The sequence below is a fragment of the Podarcis pityusensis genome (genome assembly GCF_964106645.2).
Source record: "Podarcis pityusensis genome assembly, chromosome: 7".
In the NCBI taxonomy this organism is placed as follows: Eukaryota; Metazoa; Chordata; class Lepidosauria; order Squamata; family Lacertidae; genus Podarcis; species Podarcis pityusensis.
This window is the reverse complement of record NC_138031.1, coordinates 80,450-94,925: the sequence shown is the minus strand read 5'-3', so window position 1 is coordinate 94,925 and position 14,476 is coordinate 80,450. Positions and strand designations below refer to the sequence as shown.

At 51.3% G+C, this 14,476-nt stretch overlaps 1 protein-coding gene across 2 annotated transcripts in view; it reads left to right on the top strand.

Annotated features, from left to right (window-relative positions):
* The window catches only part of FAM83H (family with sequence similarity 83 member H), a 41,542-nt gene that overhangs the window by 19,811 nt on the left and 7,255 nt on the right, over nt 1-14,476 (top strand). For both annotated transcript variants that reach the window (XM_081013975.1, XM_081013974.1), the window contains exons 2-3: nt 10,387-10,862; nt 13,981-14,145. In XM_081013975.1, coding sequence (XP_080870101.1) covers nt 10,404-10,862; nt 13,981-14,145 — 624 coding nt within the window. In that variant the 5' untranslated portion in view covers nt 10,387-10,403. The remainder of the gene's footprint in view (nt 1-10,386; nt 10,863-13,980; nt 14,146-14,476) is intronic.

Genomic DNA, 14,476 nt, shown 5'->3' with positions numbered 1-14,476 from the left:
AGGATTTTTTCCTCCCACCACTAGGTCTGTGTGCTGTTTGCTCCATTTGGTCTATGACATTTGGATGATCATCTTCATCAATTGATAGACTCCTACCTTCAGGAGCACTGTCTCAATCACAGGAATCGTCTGAAATAAGAAAAGCATTTTTGGTAAAACATTCATTTTAATGGTGGATATTCTCCCCCAGAAAGATACATTTAATCTGCTCTGTATTTCTAGATTTCTTTTTATCTCCATCCAGGTCTTAGTGTAGTTATCTTGAAATAGGTTATTATTTTTTGCCAAGATCCATATTCCCAAATATTTTCTCTTTTTGCAGATCTTCAAGTTCGAGACATTTTCTAGATCAGGGGTGCTCAAACTTTTCCCAAAGAGGGCCAGATTTGATGAAGTGAATATGCATGAAGGCCAACCAAAGTTTTTGAGCTTTTTTTACCATTTTACCCCTAAGTTATGGGGGTCGGATTGAGTCGACCGGTGGGCCGGACTTTGGCCATGCTTGTTCTAGATCATCTCTTTCCTGTTTAGTTTGATTCTTGACCAAGAGCTTTGTTTTAGAACTGTTTAATTTGAACCCCACTACCTACGCAAAATTTGTTTCTAATACCTTTAATAAACTTTCTTTTGGGTTCTCTGTCATTATAATAAGGTCATCGGCAAACGCCTTTAGTTTATATGCTTTCTCTCCTAATGTTATTCCTTTTATGTTTTGGTCTTCCCTTATTTTTTTATTCAGCATTTCCATTACCAGAATGAATATTAGCGGGGATAGCGGCCACCCTTGCCTTGTCCCTTTTCTTATTACACAGTCTTCTGTAATGTTGCCATTGATAATAATCTTGGCCTGTTGATCAGAGTATATAGCCTCAATTCCTTTACAAAACTGTTGACCAAACTCCATTAGTTGCATCATTCTTTTCATGAATCTCCATGAGATATTATCAAAGGCTTTCTCTGTGTCAACCAGCATTAATACTGCTGGTTTGTCAATTCTGATTTCTAAGTATTCCAACACATTGATAACATTTCTGACGTTATTTTGCATCTGATGTCCAGGGAGAAAGCCGGCCTGGTCTTCGTGAATGTTGTATTTAAGAATCGTTCTCAGTCTTTCCGAAAGTATGTCAGCAAATAATTTATAATCATTGTTTAAAAGGGAAATTGGCCGGTAGTTTGAGACAATTGTTAGATCAGTTCCCTGCTTAGGAAATAGGGTTATATAACTTTCTGTCCATGATTCCGGCAGTTTTTACTATGTTGTTCATCATATCCTTTAATGGTTGGAATAGGGGTTCTTCTAGCTTTTTATAATAGCTTGCGGGTAGGCCATCTGGGCCCAGGGCCTTCCCTGATTTCGCTTTTTAAATTGCCTGTTCTTCTAATGCGGTAATAGGAGAATTTAGGAGGCTGATTTTCTCCTTTAGAATCTTTGGTAAGTTGTTCTGCTTTAGGTATTCTTTTTTGTCGTGATTTTCTGTTCCCTCCCTGTATAGCTCTCTGTAAAAACTTACAAAACTTCTGTTTATTTCCTTGGGTTATCTGTTACTCTTTTCTCTGATTTTAATTTTGTTTATTATCCTTCCATTCTGCTTTTGTTTTTTACGTTGCCAAGCTAATAGTTTGCCAGGTTTATTTGCAAACTTAAAGCTTCCATGTTTTAGCAACTTGATTTTCCATTCAATCTCTTGGTTAATAATCATTGAGAATTGTGTCTGGAGCATTTTAATATTTTGTTTGATTAGTTCACTGTCCGGGTTATTAAATAATTCTTTTTCATTTTTCCCAATTTCTTCCCATATCACTTCCCATTTTTGTTTAGTTAGGATATGTTCTACTCTGTTTCTCTTGGCTTTATCATTAAGTCCATTTACATTCCCGGTGACAATCTTTTAAGTTCATACTTTAATGTATCTTCACTTCACAGAAATAAAAACAGTAAATACACAATATAAACAATTTATTAACACCCTTGAGTGATGCTTAAATCACTTCTTTTGTCCAATCTCTCTCTTTAATTTCCTTCTGTTGACATTGCCGCGTCCGTGTCATCCACTCCTCCCACTAGTTGTTTTCCCCCTCCCATTTCCTTCTAATACTTCCTCCAGAATTTGTTGGTGTCTTCCGCCATCAAGCACCTTTGTCTCTTTCCTTTAAAAAAGGAGATACCCTTTGGGAATTCTGTAAACTATAGAGTTTGCATTTGGGGCTTCAGCAAGAGGTTTGTAGCTGTCTCTTTTTCCAAAGCCTAACAGGGTTTTCCTTAAGAATGACAATGTCTCTTTCATCTATTCTCAGTTTCCTTTTATTGTTCATTTGCAGCACTTTGTCTCTGATGTCAATTGATGTAAAGGACACCAGGCACTCACCAGGCCACTTATTAGCTCTGGCTACACTTAATCTAATTCTGAATATTTTTTCTATACCTTGAGACGTCACCTGTTCATCCAAATCTAACCTCTTGGCCAACTCTTTCATAATTTTCTCCTCAATCTGCTCCTCTGGGACACCTCTGAATCTTTAAATCCTCCCCCTCCTTTGCATCTGTAATGTTGCTATTGCATCCAGTGCTGCTTCCTGTGTTTCTTTCAGTTCTGCGGTCTCTTTTTTATCTTGTCACACTCCCTTTTCACTTCTTTACTCTCATTCTGGGTCCTCTTAGCTGCCTCTTATAGATTTTGGGATTTGCATTTAAGGTCTTGGACTATTTTTGTTAATTCCACTTTTTTGTTACCAAATCATTCATCTGACTTGATAGTTCCACAATAATTTTGGCATTTTGATCAGTTTTGCTTCCCACTCTATCAAGTTTCTCATCAATTATTTTTGCATTGTCGTTCATATATGTCAGAGTTGCTTCCAGATCCTAGCTCACAGAGGATCACGCTAGCCAGCGATCATTAAATAAAAGTCTTTATTGAGTTACAGTTTCCATTCTCAAGCTGCTGCGTGCAACCCTACGTCTAATGGTTAGATCGGCGAAGCCCCATCTGAGTCTCCGCCCCTTGTACACCAACTTAATATCCTAGCCTTGCTCCACCTTTTCCGCCTGACTGTTCTTCTCTGGGTCCCTCTGCCCCCCGGGGTCTCTTCCTTCCGGGATTCCTCTGACGCTGACGCTGACCCCCCTGACTCTTCTCCCTCCTTTCGGCGGGCTTTAGGACCTGGCTCCCTTTCCGGGCTGCCTACTGCGCCACCTTCCTGTGCATTTGAACTTGGCACGCGCGCCCAACCTTCCACCTTCCGTCTGACCGTTTCTTCGCTCCCCGATGGAGGTGTGGCCACTCCTGACTCGTGCCCTCCCCCCTGTTGTGAGCTGCCAGCGCTTGATCCCTGGCGCCCTTCCTCTTCCCTGCTCTCTGGCGGTGACGCTGGTCCCGATTTCCAACTGCTCCCCTCTGAGTCCCCTCTGGCTCTATCTTCCTGGGGTGTCCCCCTAGGCTCCCCCCTTGCCCTGGCCACTGGTGCTCCTTTCTGTGAATCTTCTGATTCACTGGAAAGACTCGGAGATCTCGGGTCGTCGTCATCACTCATCTTTTCTTCTGCCTCCTCTCCCTCGCTCTCTGTTTCCTCCCTTGCCCTTGCCTCTGCTCCTGAACCCCTGACATCCATCCCCCCCTCGAAGCCCCCTCTTCCCCCCTCCCCTCCTTCCGGTGCGGGATCTGGGTGCTGCCGTGTCAGGGGGACGAATGTCGGATACAGTTCGCTTCCCGTGGCGGGCCGCCATCCGAAGTCTTCCGGTTCTTCCTCCCTGCTCTCGTTGACGACGGTCACCTCCGCTTCCATCTCTGTGCCGCCGTGCTCGAAACCCGGGTCGTCCCCGAAAACGTCCATGTCCGTCTCTCCCTCGTTGCCTTCTGGAGACGTTGCTCGTCCTGGACCCTCCAGCCACCTTCTGCGGAACTGCTCCTCTGGTCGATCATCCCACCAATACGAGGGTTCTGAAGCAGATCCCGAGGGTGACCCCTCTGGGGAACGGGCGTCTCGTGTCGCTTCCTCGTCCGAGTCGAACCCCCGGAACGTGCTGGCTGAAAGCGTGGGCGTGAAAAGCCAGTCGTCGAAAAAGTCTGCTGGCATTGGCCTATGTGGGAAGAGGGCATGAAACTCTTCTTTGAGCAGAGGTTCGTCTAAAGCGTAGCCCGGCACCCAGCTGTTGGCACTGGCCGGGGTGCCCTCCTTGGCGAGAAGGTATTCTACCCCCTCTTCCCCCCATCTGGAGTCCAAAATCTCCGTGACTTCGTTGATGCGCTCCTCCTGTGCCACTCCCCCTTGCCCGGTTCTCTCTCGGAGCGGACCCGGTGCCGTTCCTGGTTCCTGAAACCTGTGAGGTGCCTTGTAGGGAGTGAGCACCGATCTGTGGAACACCGGATGCATTCTGGAACCCTCCGGAAGAGCCAGCCTGAAAGCCACCGGGTTGACCTGTTCGTCGACTTGGTAGGGCCCCAGTTGTTTATGCCCTAGTTTCTTCTTCGCCAACGACCTGGCCGGCACTGCGTGGGCTGCTAACCAGACCCAGTCTCCCACATGGATCTCTTCGCCAACCCTTCTGTGTTTGTCCGCTTGTACCTTGTATGCGTGTTTAGCCAGCTCCAGGTGCCGCCGCAGCTGATCGTGGACCTCCTGCAACTCCGACGCGAACGCATCTGCTGTCTGCGGCTCCCCCTCCCCCATTCTTTCCAGTCCCGGGAAGGTTCTAGGGTGCCTCCCGTTGTTGGCGAAGAACGGCGTGACCCCCGTGGACACGTGCTTCGTGTTGTTGTAGGCGAACTCGGCGAGAGGCAGGTAATCCACCCACGTCGCAGGCTGTTGATTCGCATAACATCTCAGGTACTGCTGCATGATGGCATTGACCCGCTCCGCTTGCCCGTTGGTCTGCGGGTGTCTAGCCGACGCCAGGTTGATCTTGACGTTCAGGAAGCCCATCAGCCTCTGCCAGAAGTTCGAGATGAACTGTCGCCCTCGGTCGGACAGAATAGACCGCGGCAGACCGTGAACCTTGAACACGTGGTCTATGAACAGTTTGGCGGTTTGTTCCGCCGTGGCCACCTTCGCACACGGAATGAAATGTGCCATCTTGGAGAACAAATCCACCACCACCAGCACAGCCGTCTTGCCCCTCGAGCTGGGCAGATCCGTGACAAAGTCCAGGGCCACTCTCTCCCATGGCTCGAACGGAGTTTGCAGCGGTTCCAGCAGTCCGGCCGGCGGTCTGTGCACTGGTTTGGACCTCTGGCAGGTGTCGCACCTCGCCACGTAGTCCGCGACTTCCCCTCTCATTCCGGGCCACCAGAAGTCTCTGGCTACTAATTCCACCGTCTTCTCCTTGCCAAAGTGCCCGGCAGTGGGCGCGTCGTGCAGCTGCTGCAGTACCTTGGCGCGAAGTTCGTCTCCCGGCACGTAGATGGCCCCTTTACGGATGAGCAAACCATCTCGCAGCTGGAACTCGTCGGTCGCTGCCGTGCCCCTGTGCACCTCTGCCATCTTTGCTTGCGCGAAGGAGTCATCCTGCAACGCTCGTCGCACCGCATCCAGGTCAACTGTCGCCGCCGCGCACGCCCACACTGTCGGTGCGAAGATGTGCATGGCGGCCGCTGGCTTTGCCTCCTCCAGATACTGTGGCTTACGGGAGAGAGCATCCGCCATGATGTTGGTGTCCCCCGGGACATATTCTATTCGGAAGTCGAAATTCGCAAAGAACTCAGCCCAACGTATCTGCCTCTGGTTCAGGAACTGTGCCGTGCGCCAGTGCTCTAGATTCTTGTGGTCCGTGCAGACCTGCACCGTGTGCTTGGCGCCGATCAGGAAGTGCCTCCACGCTTTGAACGCTGCATGAATGGCCAGCAACTCCCTGTCCCAGATGGTGTAGTTCTGTTCGGACTTGCTGAGCTTCCTTGAGTAAAACGCTCCCGGCCTCCAAACCCCCTGCGGGTCTTTCTGCAGCAGGACTGCTCCCACGGCTCTGTCTGAAGCGTCTGTCTCCACCCTCATCGGCCTGCTGGGGTTGACATGAAGCAGCTGCTCTTCCGACGCGAAGAGACGCTTGAGTGCCTGAAAGGACTGCTCCGCCTGCTCTGTCCAGATGAACTTCTTTTTCTTGGAGCTGAGCGTGTCCGTGATGGCCGCTGTCTGCATCGCAAAGCCTTTGATAAACTTGCGATAGAAGTTCGCGAAGCCGACAAACCGTTGGACCTCCTTCCGGTTGCGTGGGCTTTTCCAATCCAACACTGCTCGGACCTTGGCGCTGTCCATGGCGAGCCCTTTATCAGACAACTTGTAGCCCAGGAAATCCACCTCCGTCACGTCGAATTGGCACTTCTCCAGCTTGGCGTAAAGCCTATGTTGCTGTAGCCTGCTCAGCACTTCCTTGACGTGTCTGTCATGCTCCTGCTGCGATTCCGAAAAGATCAGGATGTCATCCAAGAAACAGACGCACGTCTTGTAGAGGAGCCCCGCCAACACGTGATGCATGAAAGCTTGAAAAACGTGGGAGCCATTTTGCAATCCAAAAGGCATAACTCTATATTCGTAGGTGCCCAGGGGCGTGAACATGGCTGTCTTCCACTCATCTCCCTCCCGCATGCGAATGAGGTTGTATGCCCCTCGCAGGTCCAACTTGGTGAACACTCTGCCCTTCCGTACCTTTGCGAGGAGGTCGTCGATTCGGGGCATGGGGAAGTCCGATGGCTTGGTCACACTGTTCAAGATGCGAAAGTCCACTACAAGTCTTTTTTGGGGCGTGTCCCGCTTCTTAACAAAGAATACCGGACTGCCCCCCACTGCCTTGGACTCTCGGATGAAACCGCGCTCCAAATTATGATCTATGAACTCTTTGAGTTCCTGCAGTTCGTCCTCAGACATGGAATACAGCTTCCCTTTGGGCAGCGCCGCCCCCGGCAGCAGGTCAATTTTGCAGTCATATGGTCTGTGGGGGGGTAGCCTGTCTGCCTCCTTCTCGCAGAAAACCTCCAAAAATTCTGCGTACTTGTGGGGAACCACTTGCAGCGTGCCTAGCTGCAGCTGTGACTCCTCTTCCTCTCCTTCCTGCCTGGGCACGATGCAGTGTTCAGCGCAAAAGGAAGAGCCGAAGGTCAGCTGCCTCTGGTACCAAGCCAGCGTCGGGCTGTGCTTGTCCAGCCAACTCATGCCCAATACAATGGGCGTGTCCGATAGTTGAGTGACATTGAAGCTGATGATTTCCCTGTGATTCCCAAGTCGCATCACCATTGGTGGCGTCTGCTTCACCACTTGCCCCCCTAGCAGCTCCCTGCCATCCACCGTGACAACCTGCAGGGGCAGCGTGGCAGGCAGCAACTGTATAGCGTGCCGGTCGACAAAGTCCTGCCCTATAAAGTCCGCATTGCTTCCGGAGTCAATGGTGATTGGCACGTCCATGGTGATTCCATTGGGCAGCTGGAGCGACGCGGTGAGCCTCACTACCGGTTTGGGCGGGAGGGGGTCCATGGGCTGTAAAATCTCTGGGGACTGCTTCACTGACACGTCTGGCTGGGCCCCAGTGCCTCTTCCAACCAGACTCCGTCGTTTCCCTGCTGTGGTTGTCCTTGCTGCGTTGCTGCAGTTACCATTGCTGAGGCTGCAGTGTGCTTGTGGAGCCTCTGGGGACACTCTTTCGCCATATGCTGTGGATCATCGCAGATGTAACACTTCCTGTTCCCTCTAGGAGGCTTCGCTTTCACTGCTGCCGGTGCTAGGGCTCTGGCTGCTGACTGAGCCCTTGCACCTCCAACCTCCATAGGTTCCGCTCCTCCTCCTGGCGGAGGCGTGGATTGCGCACGCGCTGCTTCTCTGGGAAGGAAGGAGGAGCCCCTGGCTGGTTCGCGCCCTCCACGCCCTTCGCCACTGCTCCACGGACGTCCTTCCAGCCGCACCCCCACCGCCAGCGCCCTCTGAACGATCTCCTGCGTGGTCCGGGGTCTCTCCCCCCTCGCAATTTCATCTTTAACCGAGCCGTGCAATCCCTCCCAAAACAGGTCTCTTACAGGAGCCGAATCTCTGTCCCATTCCAGAGCACTGACCAAAGCGAAAAAGCGGGCATGGTACTGCCTTACGCTGGCCCTCCCTTGCTTCAGTCCATGTATCTGCTGCCGAGCAAGATCCACGTCAATGCTTGACAAAAAGCACCCATCCATCGCTTTAATAAAGGCATCCGCGTTTTGGAGCGCCGGATCCTTATCTCTCCACAAATTGCGCAGCCATGCTTTAGCATCTCCATGCAAATGGGACATGATGAATCCCACCTTCTCTTGCTCATCTCTAAAGTCTTTGTTCAGCAGTTGCAGTGCACACATTACATCTGCTCTAAAGTTGGGGTACTGTTGCAAATTCCCATCGAAGTGAGAGACCAAACCGCCTGTTCGTCTCCCCAACCCAATCCCCTCCGGTTTGGGTGTCAGTTGCCCTTGCTTCGTAAGCACTTCCAACCTGACCTGGAGATCCCTGTAGGCGGCAGCTGCGTCCTCCTCTCTCTTCCTGGATGCAAGAGCCTCGGCATTCAGTCGTGTCACTGCTTCTCTGAGTTCCACTATCTGCTGTTCGGCCGTCATGTTGTCTGCCGTTCGTGAGCTCGCTAGTAGGCACCCGCTTTCTCTCCTCTCCGCGAGGCTGTAGATGCCCACAATTTATGAGATGGGGCTTACTGTCAGAGTTGCTTCCAGATCCTAGCTCACAGAGGATCACGCTAGCCAGCGATCATTAAATAAAAGTCTTTATTGAGTTACAGTTTCCATTCTCAAGCTGCTGCGTGCAACCCTACGTCTAATGGTTAGATCGGCGAAGCCCCATCTGAGTCTCCGCCCCTTGTACACCAACTTAATATCCTAGCCTTGCTCCACCTTTTCCGCCTGACTGTTCTTCTCTGGGTCCCTCTGCCCCCCGGGGTCTCTTCCTTCCGGGATTCCTCTGACGCTGACGCTGACCCCCCTGACTCTTCTCCCTCCTTTCGGCGGGCTTTAGGACCTGGCTCCCTTTCCGGGCTGCCTACTGCGCCACCTTCCTGTGCATTTGAACTTGGCACGCGCGCCCAACCTTCCACCTTCCGTCTGACCGTTTCTTCGCTCCCCGATGGAGGTGTGGCCACTCCTGACTCGTGCCCTCCCCCCTGTTGTGAGCTGCCAGCGCTTGATCCCTGGCGCCCTTCCTCTTCCCTGCTCTCTGGCGGTGACGCTGGTCCCGATTTCCAACTGCTCCCCTCTGAGTCCCCTCTGGCTCTATCTTCCTGGGGTGTCCCCCTAGGCTCCCCCCTTGCCCTGGCCACTGGTGCTCCTTTCTGTGAATCTTCTGATTCACTGGAAAGACTCGGAGATCTCGGGTCGTCGTCATCACTCATCTTTTCTTCTGCCTCCTCTCCCTCGCTCTCTGTTTCCTCCCTTGCCCTTGCCTCTGCTCCTGAACCCCTGACAATATATTTTTTCATATCTATTATTTTCCTTTTAAGATCTAAAATGCTTTAATATCCATGCTCGACTCAAGTTCCGTTGCAGAGCTTCTTCTACCTCCCATGGAGGACCATTCTGGCTTTGTGTGATTTTGCTTATATGCACTATAGTCAGGAAGAGCCCCTGTGTCAGGCGAGACCTGGGCCTGCCCCTCTGCCCCTCCTGGGCCGGCTACATTGGAGGAAGCTGCCTCCCCCCTGCTGGGAGGTTCCGTCATGGGTGATCCTGCTGGATGCTGGATTAGGAGAGGGAGGGAGACGTGCTCTCTGCCCTCCTCTTTCTCCATACCATCCAGGATAGAATAATAAAATCACAGAACATTAGAGTTGGAAGGGACCCCCAGGGGTCATCCAGTCCAACTTCCTGCAACGCTCCCATCAAGCTGTATCCCCATTTTATACTGAATATTTATATCTTGCTCTTGGTACTTATGAATGAAAATTATTTTAGTAATTTGGAACTCCATGTATTGTGTGCATAAGGTGCATTTATGGCTTTTATGTATTTGTGTATTTTATGTACTATGGCATTTATGCATTTATGTACTTTATGGCTTTTATAAGCCTCTTTGAGTTTATTTTATGAAGAAAATTAGGATACAGATCTTAAAAATAGCATAAATGAATTGCCAGGGAGCTGAATGGGGACGTAGTTGTGGCCAGATGCACTCCCTGTTGAGTTTTGCAAACAGTGTGTAGAAACAGTAGTTAAGTCATTGATTAGGGGACTGAGGGTCATCCTTTCTGTGAGTAAAATATCTGTCTCATGGAATTATGCCAAAATTATAATTACCTAAAAAGCAGATACGGACCCATTTCAGAATTCTTTGTCCTGCTCTTAGGATCCCCCCCCTAAGAGGGAGGGGACGGTGGGACGTTTTGTGAGTCGCCCTGGGCCTGTTCTGCTGTGACACGGCTGCCTCTTCCCTCCGCAGTGCCCCCATCTGTCGCCATGGCTCGCCGGTCTCAGAGCTCTTCACAGGGCGACAATCCCCTGGACCCCAACTACCTCCCACCCCACTACAAGGAGTACTACCGCCTCGCTCTGGACACACTGGCCGAGGACGGGGAGGAGAACTACCACCGCTTCCTGGCCGAGGAGGGCGCCCCGGACTTCCTCTGCCCCTCGGAGGTGGAGCACATCACCCAGCACATCCAGAAGCCCCAGTATGCCCATCAGGAGGGCGGGGGTGGCAGCACAGACTCCGGCCCCCACGACACAGACATGGACGGCTCCTCTGGCACTTACTGGCCCATGAACTCTGACCTGGCCGTTCCAGAGCTGGACCTGGGCTGGCCTATGGTCTTTGGGTTTCGAGGGACGGAGGTGACCACTCTGGTGCAGCCCCCACCCCCAGACAACCCCAGCATCAAGGAGGAAGCACGCAGGATGATCCGGGCAGCACAGCAGGTGAGAGATCAGGAAGGGGGCTGTGGGAAAAGGACGCTGGCAGGAGCCCAAAGGTGGGCGGGCGGGAGGAAGGGGGTGGTGGGCAGGATCCAGCAGTTTCTGACATGACTGCTGCCGTGAAAGCTCTCTGCCCTGAGCCTTTGGGGGCTCCATGATGTCCCTGCTGCCAGTCCTTAAGAAGGAGCTGCATTGGCTCCCAATTCAGACAGGGCACTGAATGCTTTATGGGCCTGGCCAGGCAGCAGACGTGGCAGCAGTTGGTGGTAAGCAAGACCAGGGGTCACGGTGGGAAAAGCTAGCGGCATTTGCTGCTGTGATGAACCAGTTATCAAAGCCCATTTCACAGAAGGCAAAGTGGTGTGACTCAGAGACATGTAACTTGCCCAAGAGTCTGAGAGCAGTGGAACTTGCTTGAGCGAAGCTGCACAGGGTTGTTCTCTGTGTTGAATGAGTATCCCTCTTTTTCCCGCGTGGCCAGATGCTAAGGAGGAGGGGCTGCTATGCTTTAGTGGTGGAAGAGGGCATTTCAGATGGCATGATCAGCTACACTTCCAAAAGCTTGTGTTTTTACTTTAAAAATATTATAGCCTGCTTTTCATTGAATCCGGGGCTCAAAGCAGTTTTCAAAATGGAAACATACAGTCTACAAAATTTAAAACACAGATTGACATCATAGATTAAAACATCAGAACAACATTCATGGTGCAAAGACTTTCTCAAATAAAACAGTTTTAACATAGCAGTAACGGTGTCTGCCGGATTTCAAGTGAGAGGGCGCTCCATCAAGCTGCCCCCCCCAAGGCACAGCAGTTCCCTCTTCTATGCAGTGATTAAAGGAAGTTGCAGGAGTCCCCTGCACTCCTTGCATCCGCCTCCCTCCTCCCACACTCATTGTCTGCCTTCATCTGTCCCCCTCCACCTTAAGGCTCCATGGAACTTGCTTCGTTCTGTCCTAAAAATGCTTAATCAAAGGCCACAATTTCCACTTTTTGTATACACATCCACCCCAAAGTGTAATAGGAAATAAAAAAAACAATATTTTGTTTTAAAAAAATGCTTCCCAAGCCTCACACTTTCCCTTTTTAAAGCTTATTGGTGAAATTCGAGATCGGAACAGAGATCTGTTCCAAGACTATTATGTGCACCTTTTGCAATAATAATAAAAAGAAATAAATAAAGGAGGAACGTTATGGCGGAGTGTTGTAATGGAAGAGCTGACACCGCCTTAACTCACATGTTGTACATGCCTGTCCTATCATGTCCATTAAGCAGAGGAAAAAGCAGCAGCAGCAGCAGCAGCACTCCTTGCCGTGCTCCTTAGCAGGAGGCATTCAGAGGTTTCTGACCCTGGTAGCCACTGAAAATTAACAACAACAACAAAACCTCCCTCTGAAAAAAGTTGTGAGATCTGTTGCACCTGAGATTTCCCAGGCTGACTCTCCCCCACCGCCATCTTGTCTTCTAGTAGTAAGCAGATCAGATCCTCCCGCCCAAAGTCTGCTCATGCCCAGCAGGGCACAGATGCACTTACCACAGTGGTTTTCAACCAGTGTGCCGTGGCACCCTGGGGTGCCTTGAAGGATGGGCAGGGGTGCCACAGGCAACACTGGTCTCTGTCCCTCTTTCCTTCCCTCCCTCCTCTGATGCCCTCTCTTGTCTCTGCCTCCCCAAGGCTTGTACAGCTGTTGTTTCAGCAGCCCTGGCTACAAGCTCCCCAGGCGAATGCTGCCTCTGGGGCTGGCCAGGGGGTGCTTCCCAGGCCCCTATAGGGCAGTGTGAGGAGGCACCTCTCTTGGGGGTGGGGGGGGAGGCAGCTCAGATACCTGGGTGGCAGGGGCAGCTGCCCAGAAGACTCCCAAGGGGAGGGGAGGCTGAAGGAACACTCCACAAGGGAAGATTTGCAAAATGACAGCAGTCTGGCAAAGCAGAAATACAGGAAGGGGTTTTACCTCTTGAGGCTACAAAGGAGAGAGACGGAACACGCACACAGGGCTTCCAGCTATTTGGAGGGTGCTAAGCAAGGGCTTCTGAGGTAAAGGAAGATATGGGGCTGCCTAGCTAGCTAGAGGAGAGGATCCATTGTAAATGGTTTCAACTGACGTTAACATTGCATTTTTATATTGTTGTAACCCACCCTGGGACCAAGTGATGAAGGGAAGGTAAGAAATCTAATCATCATAATCAATAATAGTAATAGTAATAAAGCTGGGCTTGTTAGTTATGGGCCACCAAGAGGTGGTGCTGATCTAGAGGGATGTGCTGTTGAAGGGGGGGGGGTCCCTCTTCCTTCCTGCCTGCCTGCCTGCCTCCCCCACCCACCCTAGGAGCCCTCCTACGGATTCGACTGTCTGCCACGGCCCTGGTGCAGATTCTGTCTTGTCCGGAGGTCAGTTCCACACAATGCAGAAGTCGGGCCTTTGCTGTGGTGGCTCCCCAGCCCTTGGAATTCCTTCAACTTGGACAGGCTCCTTTTCAGCACCTACCAAAGACCTCCTCCTTCCAACAAGCCTTTCACATTGAGATTCTTCCAAGCCTGCAATTGTATTAGAGTTGTTTTTGAGAGATGTTTATTTGCTATCATTTCTTGCTTGCTGCCCTGGGCTTCTTTGGAAGGAAGAGCAAGATAGGAATGTGATTATATATGAGAACTGTGAGGGGGACTTCCTGGCCTTTTCAGTCTAGGTATAAATGGGGTTTTGGGCCGGGGGGGGCAGGCTGCTATGCACAAAGCTGTCAGCTTTGGGGCTACTGTTGAATCTCGTCAGTTATTCATTGCTTCCATGTATAGACTGCTTATTATCAGTAGATCCTTCTTTTGTTATTAACGTTTTACTATTGACATTTCCAAAAACAAAGCCTTCCACACCCAAGGGGCCCAGCAGAGAAGGCCCCCGTAGGGTGACTGGACTTTTATTTACACTGCTTCCTGTGAGCTCTGGCTCTGGCCAGGGAATGGGAGGCCAAGGGCTGGCAGCTCTTTCACAGGGCAGGTGCGGGAGAGAGGGGCTGAGCCCTGCCAGGGCACCTGAGGCTGCTCCCAGGAAATCAGTCCTCTGGCTTCCCAAGATGGAAAGAGAGTCCTGTGAGGTGTTAACCTGCCCTTTTGCCTTCCCTCCAGGTGGTTGCCATAGTGATGGACATATTCACTGATGTGGACCTGCTGGGCGAAGTGCTTGATGCCGCAGCCCGCAGGGTTCCTGTGTACATCCTGCTGGATGAGATGAATTCCCAGCTCTTCCTGGACATGGCAGCCAAGTGCAGAGTCAACCTCAACTACGTGGAAGTAAGCACAGCAGGAGGGGGCAGGGGCTCCCATGGGGCAACGTGGCACTAGGACACAGGGTGCAATTTTGCGCCCCTTTGGTACCCCAAGCCCCCCAAACAGTGCAGGCAGCTCTGAGAACACCAGGAGAGCCTGGCTGTTGGATCAGGCCCAGGGGAGCCCATTGGGTCCAGCATCCTGTTCTCACAGTGGTTGACCACAAGTGAGACCCGAGCACGGCCACACTCCCTTCCTGGGGTCTCCAGCAACTGGCATTCAGAAGCATTGCTGCTTCCGGCTCTGGAGGCCAAGCTGAGCCGTTGTGGCTCTAGAATCATAGAATGGTTGAGCT